The following is a 16,670-nucleotide window of genomic DNA, read 5'->3' as shown; positions in this document are numbered from 1 at the left end:
ATTTCTTTTTGAAAACCTCTTTAAAACACATTTACATATATTCCATGTCTGATGCTGAAGAAAGCAACAGGATGCTTTACAAGACAATTGTATTATTTATTTACCTGATTCTTACTGTGGTGTGGTTTTAGAGTGCTGTGTGCTGGAAGAAAAATCAGCACTGCAGAAAGTATACCAACAGAAATTATATCCTCAGCATTTACTGCACCTCTTTTCATTTAACTAGACGTAGAAGTAGGGATTTTTTACTTTTGGGGACAGAGGAACAATGCAAATTTAAACTATGTCATTCAGTTAGTGGACTTTGTCATATGAAAGCGATTCCAAATTAACTAAACAGTAAACAAATGAAGGTATGCCTTATATTATTCAAACATTTGGCCGATCTACATTGAAGTACCTTTCATTCTATGCAGAATGTTTTTTTTATTTTTATAAAAATAAAAGCAGTATTCCATTTTGTCTTCCCTCCAATCTTTTCAATATCAGAATACTGCCAGAACCTCTTGTTCCTCATGGTGCTCTTAGATCTACAGGCCAAAGGTTGCTGATGGTCTAATTCACTCGCTGTTCAGTCGTTTGGAACTGATCATTCAAGTCAGCAGCAAGAGACTTTGAAAAGCACTTCCTCTATCTATATAATGCACAGAAATTATTGACTCTAAGAAAGCAGCTGAAGGTGCTTTGATATAGACAAGCCTTGAATAGATCCATCAATTTTTTGCACCTGCTTCAGATTTCTCTTTCTCTCTCTCTCTCCCTCCTCTCTGTGTATATATATATATATATATATATATATATATATATATATATATATATATATATATATATATATATATATATATATATATATATATATATATATATATATCTGTAGTACTGATACCACTATTTTATTGCTGGATCGGGGCCCCGCCTGAAAGTGGTATCGGTATCTGTGCAACACTAATTTAAATAATAATTTAATCATTTAGAAACCTTTTAAACCACAGTTATTATGAATCCTTTTTCCTATTGTCAAAATAAAAATAAAATTATTAGTTTTCCCAAAAAGTATAGTTTGTGAATGTATAGTTCTTACCAGCCATATAAATGTAACAATATACTATAGTATACTGTTTGTGAGCTATTTATAGATTTTTTTGTGTTTAAAACATGAAGAATGTCTGAATGTATTTAATGCAGAATACATTTAATATTTCTCTAGATGTTGGTTATATAAATGTTTTATTTGGTTAATGGGTATGCAGTCCAGAACAATAGACATTGCAGAGGATAAATAATGCATGCCAGTAAGGGAAGCACAGACCACTGCAGTTCTCTTGTGAATTTTTTGATATTTCTACTTTACATATAAATCACTAGTGTCCTTATGAATAATAATATATACATATGTTTCTATCTGTTTCTTTTTAATTAGCCACAATCAAACCTGTTTTAAATGGGCAACTGTAGATTATGGAAAAGTTAATTGTCTTTTAACTTACAGTATTTCTGAATCTTTTGTTCTTTTTCAGTCAGGATAATAATAAAAAAAAAAAAACTGCAACTCTCTAAATTGATTTTCTAAGTTTAGGTTTTCTAAATGTGAAAACTGGATGGCACTCGCAAAACGTATCCATAAATCAAGTAATAAGCAGAACAATATGTTTAAACTTTTTGTGTGTTTGTGTTCATAAGTATGCAGATCATATTAGGGGAGTGTTGGTTTAGAGGTTAAAGCAGTGCACTTGTGAAGGTTGCAAGTACCCAGTTTGACCCGTACAGCCTCCACTCTGGGTTCCTTAGCTAGACCCTTAACCATATACTGCTCCCTGGCATTGCACAATGGCAGCCCAATGCTCCCCATTGGGATATGTTAAATGCAGAGAGTGAATTTCCCCATTGTGGGACAATAAAGGGATTTACAGAGAATGTAAAGGGACATTAGGATGACGTTTTTTTTTTTCGCCACTGTGGTTAATTTTTTGGTCACAGTCGATATTCACTTATGTTGAATGAAATTATTATGGGCCTACATCCTACCTGCAAAAAAAATGTATTCACACATGTCTGTATGTAAAAAACATGTTTGCAACTGTTTTAGGATGTTAATTGTTTTTTTTTTAAAAAGGGATATTACGAGGAGAAATTAATATCACTGAGTTACTGAAAGCCTGAAGAGGACATTGTTGGAAAAATGACATCAGATATTCCAAAGATTAAATCTTCCTAAACAGAAAATTCTATTAATTGTTAAAATGGATGGTGTTGATGATTATATTTGTATGCTCTAATAATATGTACCAAAGGTATCATTGGTCAACAAAAACATTCCATTCATTTTGCACATTAGCAAAAAAAGAAAAAAAATCTGAGAGTTTTAAGAACTTTTCATTGATCCTATTTTTTTTTCGTTTGCCTTAAAAAGGCCTTTCAGAGTTTTGATACTGCCCCCTTTGGACAAACACAGAACTGCAACACTCTTCTTTTTTATAGCTCGCGTTAGAACGTTACAAGGTTGTTTTTTTCTTTTTTTTTTCTTTTTTCTCAGGTGGCGCTGCCATTGGTCTCTCTGTTGAGCTGGATGCCGGTTGCCTGAGGTGGGAGATGTGGAGCCATCATCTCATCTCAATGTCATGTATTTGTTTTATTCATTTTTTTGTTTTATTAACAGTTAAATTGACTGTGCAGATTGGACTCACCTGGTTCAGTGTCTGGGCTGAATAAATACATGCCATAGATGACTTGATGGCTCCACATCTGCCGGTCTCTTCTGAGTATCCACAAAATCAATCCTGAATATTATTATATACATTGAACACCTCGTAAAGGGTCAAATAAAAACGCTATTTTAAAGATATTTTTCAGTAAAAAATGACTTAACCTCTCTTTAAATTACTTACTGATATAATAAAATTGTGGATGTAGTATGACAACAATAAATTTATTAATGAATGCAAAAAAAAAACTTATTGAATATTAAAATGTATGTGCAAAATAGATTTCTTCAAACCACAGAAGCCTTCTAATTAATCTAAGAGTCTATGTTTAAATACATTTCACCATTGCTAAGTACCACTGTAATCTTTGAATTTTTCTTTGTTTGGTAGTCTTATGTATACAGCATTTAACTAGCAATATGTCTTGCAGACTATACTTTAAGGCATTTTTAATTGGCAGAAAACACTCATGCACATTTTGCTATGTTATTGTTTTGGGGACTCTAATTTAATAACATTAACTGAATACCCTGGATACATGCTAGTGTCCATTCTGCACATGATCTGTAATTGGCCAGCTGCTTTTATTAAAATAATGGATGCCATTCGGAAAGAAAAACCATTAGATGTACAGAAAGCTAAGGGCCATTTTTGAAGCTTTGCTAGTAAATTGTCGCAGCGTTCTCATGGAACAGACTTAACAAGCAAACTCACTTTAAAAATCCCCTGCATATATAACATTTCAATCTTTTAAAGAGCTTCTGATTTTTGTTTGCATTGGGATATTTTTTTGTTTTGTTTGTTTGTTTACTGCTTTTAAACACTCATCATAAACTGAATAAAATATGTGAAGCTGTTTGACCAAAAAAGACGTTGTGATTTCTAAAGGGTTTTTTTGTTTTTTTAAAAACAACAACAAAAAAATCCTGTTATAAATGAACAGTGACAATGCCCACTGTTCATATATCTGCAAGATGTTTGTTTGTTGGATCAGGTTTAGAGTTTTTTTTTTTTACAAGTTCAAAGAATTGACTTTGCCTGAGCTGCCGCTCATAGGTCCTGTGGGGAATCACTGTCTCTGTTAGCTTAGCTGGGCCTCCAATGTTGATAAAACCAGTTGTAAACAAAGATAGAGGTTTATTACTGAAAAAAACCACAGAAAATGGGAGATACTGAAGCACAAACAAGCTTGAGCTTTTGTTAAATTTTTTTTCCAGTTTTTTCTGCAGAAAAAGTGTTCGCCTTTTCCTTTCCTTAACTTAAAAAAAAAAAATTTTTTACACCAACAGTTGATTTCAATGTGTGTGAAGGCTGGAGAGCGATCGACATGTGATGATGTTTTCAACCTGAAAGATGCTGCAGCCCTCCTTATTCCAGTCTGTACAAAACGACAAGTATGTTGTTTTTCAAAATCGATACAAACCCCAGCTGTATCAGAAATAGTATTTCCCACACCATACCCGACCCTGACAAATAGCAATTCATTCTGCAATTGAAAGTGTCAGCTTTTATGACCTTCCTAGATGCAGCCGTTCCCTTGATAAACCTGTCTGTCAGTACATTTTTTTTCAGATACTTTGGTGAAAAATTTGGATGACGCCTTTTTCACGAAGTCTATCTTTCACTTCTCTTTTTCATTTAAAGATATTTTTTCCCCCAAAAACAGGAAACCTGATTTTAGCATCAGTTTCCAGTTATTATCGCCTGACTTTTCTGACAAAGCTTAGGTTGTGGCAAATCTTCCTAAATGTTTAGAAGGACTATAATATTTATTTAATAGCATGGGATTTCTAACTGATGTGTTTTGGAAGAATCATGAACATCTTCATCTCTTCCACTCTATTGCTTAAAGTGTAATTGATTATGTCTGTGATCACTTAATTGGATCATGTGGCGGGTGTTACTCTTCAATCTGCTTTTAATAGATTTAAGGAAGCTTTCACAATGGCTTTCACTCATTCTGTGGCTGTTAATTTAATTTTTTTCTTTCAAAAGATTTTTATATTTTATTTTAATTGTAGTCTGAATTGTTTTGCCATCTCTTTCAGATGAGATCAAGTCATCCGTCCACATTTTAAACAATACTGTAGGGTGGAAAAAAAAAACAAAAATCAATACCTAAACTAAACATGAACCCATTGCTGCTTCACTTGCCATCTTGTTACAATCCTACTGTTACATATATAACATTAGCACAATCTGCTAAATGTCTCTTCATATTTTTAGGTTACTAAACCTATGCCTTCAGGTTCAGTATTATGAATCAGGGACGTCCTTATAGTGTTTTCATCTGGGTATCAATGCTGTAAACTGATTAATGGGGGTCTGTTATAAATACTGTACAACACCCATGGTGCCATGTGGTGTGTAATTTCGTCCTGCTCCAGCACTGTCTCAAGAGTAGACAGTAGGAATGAAGCTGAGCCTTACTTATTTTATGAGACACCTAAACATGATCAATTTTCCTCATTCTTATCCTCCAATTGAAATGATACACACGACTTCTCCTTAAAAGGGATATTATATAAAATTACTGCCATCTCGCAATGAGATGGGTCTATATCACTCAAACAAACACTATAGCCACCTAACTGGCTCATAGACATAATGCGGCAACCGTTTTGCATCAAATAGCCTGGTTAATGCAAATGTAACCATATCATCTGTAAAGTCCCTTTCGTCTGGTATCTGCTATAACAAAAATCCAGTGTTTACTACAGATTTGATAGCTATCAAAACTATGTAAACCTACAATTCCGGACCAGCAACATTGACATATGTCTGCAGGATCTACTGTTATGCTTTCTATAGTAATGAGCAACACTGTCTAATTAAACCGAATGGAAAAACTTAGCTTTGGGCCAGTTGGGGAAGGACGGTGTTGCAGTCTGGTGGCCTAGTTGATAGAGCTTGGAATCCTGAAGTTGTAAGCTGGAAACCCACTCCAACACGATGCCACTCTGACTCTCTGAGCAAGACCCTTAACCTCTGATTGTAATCCATCCCAAGGGAACATTTAAGTTTAATGCAGAGGTAAATTTCTCCAATGTGAGATCAATAAAGTACCATAAAAAAATAAAGTGTTGTAGGGCAGTAAAACATGGCAACTTCAGTGTCCTTTTAAAATCTTTCCTTTTCATTAGCTCCTTCCACCTGGAGAATCTTACCCAATGTTTATCCTCATTTCTTTTATGTCTTCCCTTTCGTTGTCTTTTAAGTCATATTTTTTGCTCTCTTGGCGATGGCGCACCTTTTCTCGTGCTGCTGCTGCGTATGCATGGTCCTGTATAATGATGCAGTGGGGCAGGCTTTCAGTTGTTGAGTTAGCGTCTCCAAATGATCTTCATCGTTGCCTCTCAATCACACTAAACTGCCAGCAGGGCGGGGAAAGTGTTTCTGCCTGTTCTATTCTATCCTTGCCAGTATCTGTACTTCAAACATGGCTGACTTGATAAAGGGCGCTTCGAAAATGAATGATCAGCCTTAGGCATAAACTTTTATAAAATTCATAGTTTATGAAAATGTATCCTATTATTAGTGGATGTAAAATAACACCAATAATAACACGTATAAATGCAATTTTAGGCAGCAATAAAAGAAATTGTTACACAATGTCCATTTAACAGCAGTAAAATACAACACAAAAGGCAAGATAACTTACTACTTAGGTTTGTTTTTAGAATGACCTTTTGCAAACATTTTGAGTTGGTCTTCTCCTTGGATAGATCCTTTTTCTTGTAGTAAAACAAGCACCTAATTATTTAAAATACACAAGCTGAACCTTGGTCGATTCTTTAAATTGTTTAAATTCATTGGGAGATGGAATCATTTTCATTACAACCATTGCAGTGTCTAGGCACTGTGTTGTGCTTAGACATAATTGTAACAATAAATTAGGCTAATTCGCTATTTCTATTTTTGTGTGATGCTGTGCACCTTGGCTAATGCCATCATGGTCCAGATGTTATAATGACTGAATAAGACAGGTGAGAGTGAGCTAAAGAAGTTACCATGGCTCCTCCCATATCATCAGGCCCAATATAATGGGTAAATAGACCAATGATATGCTATATTAGGGAATATTGTGACAGTAATTAAATATTGATAATCAAATAAATATGCCTTTGTACATTAAAAAATCTTACAGTTCATAGTAACCACACCATAGGTCTGAATTTGAGGCAGACTTTTTTTAATAGATGTTTTCTGAAGACAGCAGATTATTGTAGAGCGAACCAATAGAATTGACAAAGACTCCTGGAGAGGGTTTTGAAACATCCTTAGAAGAACTTTTGAAAAACGTCCAGTTGCCTCTGATTGCAGCCTGTTTAGTGAAATAGAAAACAACTCAATGTTATAAAGCATTTTGTTCCATATTTATATATTCTGCACTCTTTATTTATTCTTATTTATTCTGCACTGCACCGAACCTTTCCATATCAATGCCTTTTGCACCATTACTTTTAAACTGCTTTCCTTTTCACATACACTGTTTACATTCTGATCACTGCTACACTTTATAAATGGCAGAGCTCATTTCAATTTTGTAAGCTGATCATTCACTGTTGTAAGCTGTATGCATTGAAATTTTGTTCTGTGTACACTCTGTGTATACAAAATGACAATAAAGTTTGTCAAAGTCTAAGAAATAACTAAATCTATAACTAAACAAAATGGTTCATACCAGCCTAGACCCCTCTGTTGCTTTACTAGTCATACAGAGATTGGATTAATGGCTGAATATGAGCATGTATTACTGAACAAAACTTTAAATGTCATAATTAAAAATAAATAAAGCTCTTTTTTGCACCCTTAAAAAGCTTACCAACAATAATAAAAGAGGAATTGTTGGTAGAACTAAATGAAAAATAAACATTCCCAGGGTGAAGGAGTAAAGAAGGCTACAGCTTTTAAGTAGAAATTGTGTTTTATCTTTGTTCTGGTTTCCCAGAACATTTACTTCCAGAACCTAGAGTTATATGGTCGACTTAACCTCACAACCCTGAGAGCTGACTGCTTTTTACACTTAACCACAGTGTTACCAATATCACAGACAACTGAAATCACTCCACTACAGTAGAATTTAGTGCTTGCTTAAAGCAATCATCATAAACTCTTATTCCACTCAGGTAATAGGAGGCTCACTGCATTTCAGATTCATGCAAAAAACCCATATAAGGCCGTCAAGAACACTCTCAAGTTCCAGAAGATTTTAAACGTTGTTATGCAGACTTATTTCTTATGTCCAAGAGGCTTATGGAGGTATTGCAGTCTGACTTTAATCTAGGATTGCTAAAAAGTAGGCTGTTGATACTGTATGGAAATTCCTTTATTGCCTACACAAATTACAAAACATTTTAGTTTCTCTTTCCTGGCTTAGATGTTTTGTACATTTTTGCATTCTTACTTATTTGTCCATCCATCTTTTAAAACCATTTTATTTTTCCTTGTTCTTTCTAGACTCAGTTGTAAAAAAACAATTCCATTTTAACCTGATGAGAATACAGTTAATCAAACTCACTTGAAAAAAATATGTATTGTAAGGATTTTAATCTTTTATGTTATGCAAAAAAGATCTTTGTGGGTAATTCTTAAAAAAACATTTCACCATCTTTCTGGAGATTAGCATTAAGCATTAAATGCTCGTTTCTCTTTTTGCTGTATTGTAAAGAGATTAGGTGGGCTCCCAGGTTTCAGATTGACTATTTCTCTACCAAAGAAAAATATTTCCACTTGCTAAATCTCTGATGGTTTTAAAAGTTGCCTTTAAAAGCTTCCAGTTGCTGATTTCTTAATGCATTACTCTCATCTCCCTATCTCCCACCTGGATGATTTGTTATATTGTTGTAATTCTTTTTCCACAGTATCGGTAATGAATGCAAATTATTTACAATTTTTTGTGCACTCAGAGACTCATAATGCTTCCAGCTATTCATTACACATTCTTCTTTCATGTCTTAGGATATTGGGATGCTGAGCAGAGTGGAGGCTGTACCTAGGCTGCATGCCTAGCTAACCCATGGAGAACTGACAGCAGCAGTGCTGGATGGAGGCCAAATCACTGGATGGCGAAGGCGAGGAAGCACACAGTACTGTGGATAACTCGCATTGTTTGTTCTCTTCCCTAAACTGATGCAGTTGTAGATGCAACTTGATTGTAAAGAGATGGAAAAAAACAGATCAGTATAGGAAGTCAGTGCTGAACCATCTGTGCTGCACTTAGATTTGAAGTGCGGGTTATTTTTTGCCAATTTTAGGGCACTAACAAAAGCAGTGATAGACACCAGATAATACTCCCTGATTAAATTGGAGAAGACACAGACGCCAGCAATAGAAAGCAGAGAGGAACCATCATGGGCAGCAGTAAATGCAAGGTTTCCTGGCTTTTGTTTTTAGCAGGCTTAGTTTTAACAGGAGTGGCTTTGGAATATGAAGGAGTACCCGGTCAGTGGACTCGCTTTGCTCAGTGGGACGCAAAGACAACAGGTGAGCTCAGCTTCATTCTGAAGACCAACATCAGCAAAGCCCTGGTCCTCTATCTCGATGACGGGGGGAACTGCGACTTCTTGGAGCTCCTGATTGCAGAGGGCAGGCTACAGGTCCGCTTCACCATTCACTGCGCCGAGCCGGCCTCTTTGCACACGGAGACATACGTCAGCGACCAGCGCTGGCATAGAGTCCTCCTCACTCGCAATTACAGAGAAACACGATTGGTGCTGGACAATGAGGAGAAAGTGGCTGAGGTGAAGTCCAAAAGGAAAGAGATGGTCGTCGCCAGTGACCTTTACGTTGGTGGGATCTCACCCGACGTTCGTCTCTCCGCTCTCACATCGAGCACCGTCAAGTACGAGCCCCCATTCCAGGGCTTTATAACCAATCTGAAAGTTGGAGACGCTCTACCTGTGCTGCTGGATGGCCAAGCCGTGCATAATGATCTGGAGTACATATGTGACACACACTCTCCCTGCAGCAACAAAGGCCTGTGCTCTGTCAGTCAAGGAGAAGTCCTCTGTGAATGTATCAATACCATCTATAGGGGAAGGTACTGCCAAGAAGGTGGGTACATTTTATCCCTTCTATTTACAGCACAGTGTGTTTTAAACAGTTCACAGTCTGGATGTAGTTTTTTCCTGTAGGAAGAAGAGAAACTTTTTTCTCATTTATTTATACCATATCTGTGGAATTAAGCTCACACAGTCTATCTGTATTACATACCACAAGTTTACAAACAGCAACTGAAAAGCATCAGATTATCTGTTTCAGGAAAATATGCTTTAAATCTTCAATTTTATTCTCATAGACTAGATCTATACAGCTTAAAGAGGAAACACCACTTTCATTCTAGAAGACCTTCATGTTGTTTCAGAAACATCCTTGTTCTTTTGGCTATTCAAATTTTTTTTGATTTCATATTTCTTTGGGCTTTTAATCTGATTTGCTTCTTTTTTTTTTTTAGATTAAGTGACCATGTTGTATTATTTTTTTCAGTTTCTATTATTTTCAAACACCAAAACTTTTACTATGCTTTTAGAGGAATCAAGTCTTTAGCAGAACTTTGAAATGTTTTTTTTTTTTTTTTTTTTTACTGCTTTCATTACCAGAATTGGTACCGTATTTTCACGACCATAAGGCGCACCGGACTAAAAGGCGCACTCTCAGTTATGTGTCCCATTTCTGTATTTAACACACACATAAGGCGCACCGGACTATAGGGCGCATTTTTTATATACAGGTACATGTCCTCTACTACCTTTAAATACCTCTACTGCGTATTTAAAAATACAGCGGGGGCAAAAATGAGTATGATTGTGCTTTATTCATGCATTTATTACAAAGTATTAATCAAACCTGGCAGCTGGCCGTGAGACAGACACATCGCAGATGACACAGCGCTGTGGTCACTCCTAAATTAACTTAAAATCCTGAAACCTGCCGACAGAATATGTTCGCTTTTATTACCGGTATCCTGGTGCCTGCAGTTTCAATTATTTAGATGAAAAACACCTGCCAAACGCCGCGGTGATCGAAAGGATTTCTACTGTCGGTGCACCGCTGGTATGTGGGGGTCTGAGCGCCTCCGACAGAAATAGATAATCTGGATGAACTGACTGCAATTATTACGTTTTCAGGTGGCCTTTCTCACTTAAAAACATATTAAAACTACTTTATTCCCACTGATCACAGCAAATATAGCTGCAAGATTTAGATTATTTAGATGAAAAAACACCTGCCAGCCACAGCGCTGAAGAGGAGGAGACGCGCTCAGAGGCTGCTGCTGAATTAAGTTTTCAGGTAGAAAAATAGAGCGGGAGCAAAACTGAGTATGATTGTGCTTTATTCATGTATTTATTACAAAGTATTAATCAAACCCATCAAAGTCATCCTCCTCTGTTTCTGAATAAAACAGCTGCGCTAAATCGGACATGCCAGTTTCCCCTTCTGCGCTGTCAGAGTCACTTTCCGTGCAGCGCAGCTCCTCAGAAATAATGCCGGCTTTTGCAAAAGCTTGAAGAACAGAGCCAGCAGACACGTTATTCCAAGCATCTACAATCCATCCGCAAACTGTGGCGTAACTTGCCCGGCGCTGCCTTCCATTTATCCTGAAACTGTGGTCTCTGTCGGCCATCCATCGCTCCCACGCCGCTCGCAGCCTTACTTTGAACGGGCGCTTCACACCGATGTTGGGCGGTTGAAGTTCCTTTGTCAGACCCCCCGGGATAACGGCGAGCACAGCGTTCATTTGATTCATCTTTTTTTTCACATCGGCTGTGAGATGGGCACGCAGCGATGGTGATGCGTGGAAAAAAGCACCTGGTCTCCTCACATACACCTCCCTCAGCCACGCTTTCATCATCTCCTCTTTCATCAGAGCGCTGTGTCTGTCTAGCTGTCAGCTCCCAGATCAGCTTCTCTGATTGGTTGATGCGGCGCGTCCAGCAGCAAAACTTAAAATTTTCCATCTGGAGCAGCAGCAGCGCGTTGGCGGTGCGTCAGATGCTTAAACGATCCCGACGTGCTGCACCTGCGGCTCAAAACGCGCTGCAGGACCTTTTGCTGCACCTATGCGCGCGTCAACCATTGACTTTGCATGTAAACTCGCTGCTTCTGCTGCACCTGCTGGGTCCGGTTCACACCGATGTTGAGCGGTTGAACAGCGAGCACAGGGTTAATTTGTTTCCCCATGTTTTTCACATCAGCTGTGAGATGGGCACGCATGGAGTTACAGATTAATGGTGATGAGTGGAAAAAAAACACCTGGTCTCCTTACATTCAGCCACTCTTTCATCATCTCCTCAATGAAGTGGTCTCAAAAGTCGCAGTTACAACACACATAAGGCGCACCGCACCATAGGGCGCACCGCACATTTTGAGGGGAAAAAAAGACGTTTAAGTGCGCCTTATAGTCGTGAAAATACGGTACATCTTGTTTTCATATAAAAATCAGCAGGGTTTTGCTCAGGGCTTTGGAAAGTTTTTTTTTTTTAAACCTTCATGCTAGCCTGCTTTATGCATTTCACAATCTGTTCTTATGCATAATTTAAGGCATTACATTAATCAAGTAGATGTTGATGTGAGGTGAGAATATTCTTCCTCCTCATCCATTCCCCATGTGTAGCAAAAAGTCCCATACAATTGCTTGTTATGATCACTTTTTGTTTATTAATATAGGTTAATCTAGTTAAGATCCGTCAAATTTCTTAACATCCACCAGTTGTAAATAGACATTCAAATTGAATTAAATTCAATAATATTTCATTGATCACAATATTCAATGTTTTTATAACAACGTTTAGCATTAAGTTGTTCTATACTGTATGTTAATTGCTATAGCGAGGAAGGATCTTCTGTTGTGGTCTGTCTTACACTGAATTTGGAGAAGCCTCGATCTGAAGACGCAAGACAACAATACATTAAAACACCCAGGTGTTTACACAGTTCATAAAATCTGTTAAAATGAGGGTTCTAATTCATAGAGACAGTAGCAATAAACAATAAGATGAAGAACAACCATCTAGTAATGCTATAATTATTGATGCATCAGCCACCATTAATATGGCTGCCATGTTTAACCTTGAAGCCTAATTTTGGCTGACAATAAAATGTTTCTACAGGAAGTGGTTGGATTGCCTCCATGGATTCAAAAAAATACACTTTGCCAGAAACTAACACACGTTAGCGTCGATACAGGAATACCTTGGACCAATGAAATGCAGTGACATGTATGACGTCAATCCGTCAACCAGAGGCAGAAGGCTGGAAAACCCTGTAATTATTGTTGAAAAACAAGCTAAAGGACACAATCATGCTTATCTGGATGGGAAACATGTTAGCCGACATGTTCTCCCGACCTGATTTGGTTAGAGTTTGATTTTTAGTTAACTGCACTAATTGTGAAGCAAATTAAGAAGGCTAAAAACTCAACATGGCAGGCATTTGCCACTTGGAGATTCAGCCAATCAGCTGTAAAAAGTGCACTGAAGGTCCCATCCATTTGCCAAAATTTTCCACAGGAACCTATCCAGATGCATACTTTCGAGAAGTTGAACTAAAAGCTACTTAGGTTGTATCAATCTGACTTATGCCAGTTTAGTTATATTAGAAGAATAGATGAAAAAGTGAATCAAGTTCTGACTAAATCTACACACAGAAATGGAGTGAATTACAAACAAATCCAAAGATGATATATATTACCATGATTGGGGCATGTAAACTTATGATCAGAGATGTCTTTTATAGCCTGTATACACTGACCTGGGCGAGCACCCTTCAGCTGTATAGCTTGTCTTATAAATGGTCCCAGTATGTTATTAATATCCCATTCTAAACATATAGTTCAAACTCTCATTGAGTTCCTGGGGGTAATCAATAAAGCCCACTTAACAGCAATCCAAGAAAAAGGCTTCAGCAGGGCTCACAGGCTGCTGGCTGAAGCAGCTATCATCACAACACAGAATTTAAGCCGTCTAATGTGATCGGTGTTTGCGTTTCCCCCCCCTTTTTTTCTTTTCTTTAACATTCAGTTATCAAACAGGATGAAAATGGATGTTATTTTCTTCTCTGGGAAGACAAAGACTAAAGAATTCAGAGTTATAAAGTGAGCTTTTAATTTCCTGCAGTTCGGAGCAGGACGTGTAAATGCAAAATATATTTTTTACTTTGCACTTTAGGTTTGCTGTTTTATGAACGTTAGCCATTAAGAATATGATTGACGTGGAAACTATGCAGTGCAACCACAGGGTTTCATTATTGTCCAAAACACTAAAGATCCCAGACTGTGGTCCTTTTAATTTAACAGTGATTGTGAGAAATTCATTTGTGCGCAACAGACGGGATTCAATGCCTCCATTAAAGGGCATTCATCTTATTGCTGTGAGTATAATGGGTGAAAAATCAGACCCACTGTGCAAGGTTGAATTGTTTTAGCCAGCATGCATTTGGTTATTAAGAATAGCAGCAAAGAATTATGTAAGATATGTATCCATGATACGGTATGCAGATATTATTATTCTGCTGTCGACATTAATGTCTGTTTTTCTTCCTTTGTTTTCCTGCAGCTGTCCAGAGAGAAGTTGAAGGTAAGGAAATGCATCAGATAATGAGCGCAAACGGAGAACGTGTTCTATTTTATGGTGATGTTCTTATTTGCAAAAGATATCACCATAGCATGTGTGTGAGACAGTGTGTTTGGCCTTTATAAAGTTGTTTTTTTTCAGTTTGGACTGCAGTTCCAACATCCAACAAATTAAGCTGAGCTGAGATATACTATCGCCGGTCACAGGGTCACAAAAAGGGAAAGTGCCTAATGTGCTGAATGCTCATTGTGTACATAATCAGCGCGTTCAAGGTGACTAAAGGTCTGCAGAGTGCGTGGGTGTTACACAATATGGGCAACATTCTACATATGGGCAACATTCTACATAAAGTAGGAAAAGACAGCAGAGAGTTGTGTTTCCATTATATAAGAATCCTGCTATTTTCTCTCTCTGCATGACATGTTTTTAACATCTTAATGACTGTTAGAGGGTTTACTTTGCATAAGGTGTCATTAACTGGTAACGTCATCATGTCTTTAATATTAAACTTGAAATCATTTAATGAAAAATTACTGATCCTGAAACCAAAGCCTTCAACTCTTTGAAACAAGATTTCGAAATGTGTTTTTTCTTTATGGCAGGGTGGGTGGGGGTGCATAACATTATTTCAACCGTCCACATCTTGGTTTATAATGAGGTGCCCATACTGAGTGGAGATGAAGATTGAGTATAAGGTTGGAGATTTGTTTAGTCCACATCGGAGAGATACATCCATCTACCCCCAGAAAGGACCTGTGGTTCTGGTGAAAGGGCAGCCAACGGGCTCAGGAGACCAGTGCGAGGTGTGCTGCACTGGTGCACGATATAAATCACTGTTGCTGACACAAGATGCTAAACCCGTGCACACACACACCTGCTTTCTGAAGTCCTGCCTCAGGCTACTATTTGGCACATGAATCGAAGAACAGACAGAAAATTGCAAAATGGTGTTATTTTCATGCTTTGTTTTCGACATTCTGTGCGTTTAAAATTAGTTTTTTCACAAATGATGTTTTTTTCATTATTTTTGACATTACAGACACAAAGCAGCTAAAAAAAATGTGAGGTGGAAGAAAAATGAATGATTTTTGTTTTACATTAACTTAAAGAGAAAAACCTGAAAATGTGGCATGCCTTTTTTATTTATCCCCCTGTACTTTGACACCCCTGAATAGAGAACATTTTTAGAGAAGGGGAATATAAAGTTAATATTTTATTAGGACTGAATGATGTTGCCATAAAATTAAAATAGTATTATTTATACAACCCATATTGCGATAGTCGTTTTATTTTCACTTTCCTTTGCACTCTACAAGCATGTAGATGTTTCACTCCAGGGTTTTATTGTTTTCATGACCTTGACAGCTTGCTTGTCATGTGGCAATTTTTGTAGGACTTTTCTGCTACTGTTGACTGGAACAGTGCCTTCTTCTACTGGCATGCATTAATCTGCGTGCAGCTGCAACTCTTTCAATGGTTTACTTTTGTTAAATGTTATGCGACCAAAATAGAATCCCTCTAAAAACTGTGTTTTGTTATATTATTAATATATTGCAAATACAATTATTGCTGAGCCTTTATTTTGATTTAATTCAGCTTAATTAAAAAATTTATAGTTTTTAAGGGAAAATCTTTGTATTTTTCTGTTGTTTTAAATTAATCAATGCTGTTGAAAATCTTCCTTGCTCATCCAAGACAGGGCTGATCTACCAAAGTAGTTCAGGTCATGAGCGTAACGGATGCCAGAGCTGGTTTCCATCAGGTTTTCTTTTCCACAGTTAGTGAGCCAGTTTGCTTCTGTGTCATTGCTTTAACGTTGAATGAGCTGCAACTCTTTCAATGTTTTACTTTTGTTAAATGTAAAGTTCAAAAATGTATAGTTATTGATTATCTATTTTATGAATTTTTTTTTTTCTTTGTAAAATCATCTCCAGAGGTTTATGCTTCTTTAAGTAATTTGCTCTGATGCTGTTACCCCAGCAGACGATGGCAGAAGAGAGAGAACACTTTCTATTACTTATAGAAGATATGTAGAATCATGCTGCAAACACTAAAGGATCTTAACTTCCTTAACAGTCCTCTCTGTCCCTTCTTAAAGACAACTTCACTGTTTCGTCTCCAGTCAGGAATCTGTCTTATACAAGAAGTGGGAGGTTTACAGAGTGAAATGAAATACTGAGAGTACCATTAATCTAGCACCTGTAGTGCTGCTGAGAAATATGCTCCTAATCCATTTTACTCCTTTGAGTGTGTGCCATGACATACAAGCATATCCTTACAAACGAAACTGTTTAGATGTCTGTTTCTATGCTTTCTAAAGATTTAACAAACATGAGAATTGCTGCCCAGCCCTTAATTTTTTGGGTATAGAAATTATCAAATAGAGTTTACTCTT

General features: G+C 37.0%; 1 protein-coding gene across 6 annotated transcripts in view; it reads left to right on the top strand.

The window, feature by feature from the left end:
* nrxn2a (neurexin 2a) overlaps positions 1–16,670 on the top strand; it is a 231,765-nt gene that overhangs the window by 41,302 nt on the left and 173,793 nt on the right. For all 6 annotated transcript variants that reach the window (XM_038273923.1, XM_038273925.1, XM_038273927.1 and 3 more), the window contains exons 2-3: positions 8,664–9,758; positions 14,258–14,278. In XM_038273923.1, coding sequence (XP_038129851.1) covers positions 9,056–9,758; positions 14,258–14,278 — 724 coding nt within the window. In that variant the 5' untranslated portion in view covers positions 8,664–9,055. The remainder of the gene's footprint in view (positions 1–8,663; positions 9,759–14,257; positions 14,279–16,670) is intronic.

The sequence above is a fragment of the Cyprinodon tularosa genome, unplaced genomic scaffold (assembly GCF_016077235.1).
Source record: "Cyprinodon tularosa strain WSP-4 unplaced genomic scaffold, ASM1607723v1 ctg9, whole genome shotgun sequence".
NCBI lineage: Eukaryota > Metazoa > Chordata > Actinopteri > Cyprinodontiformes > Cyprinodontidae > Cyprinodon > Cyprinodon tularosa.
This window is presented reverse-complemented; position numbering and strand designations above follow the sequence as displayed.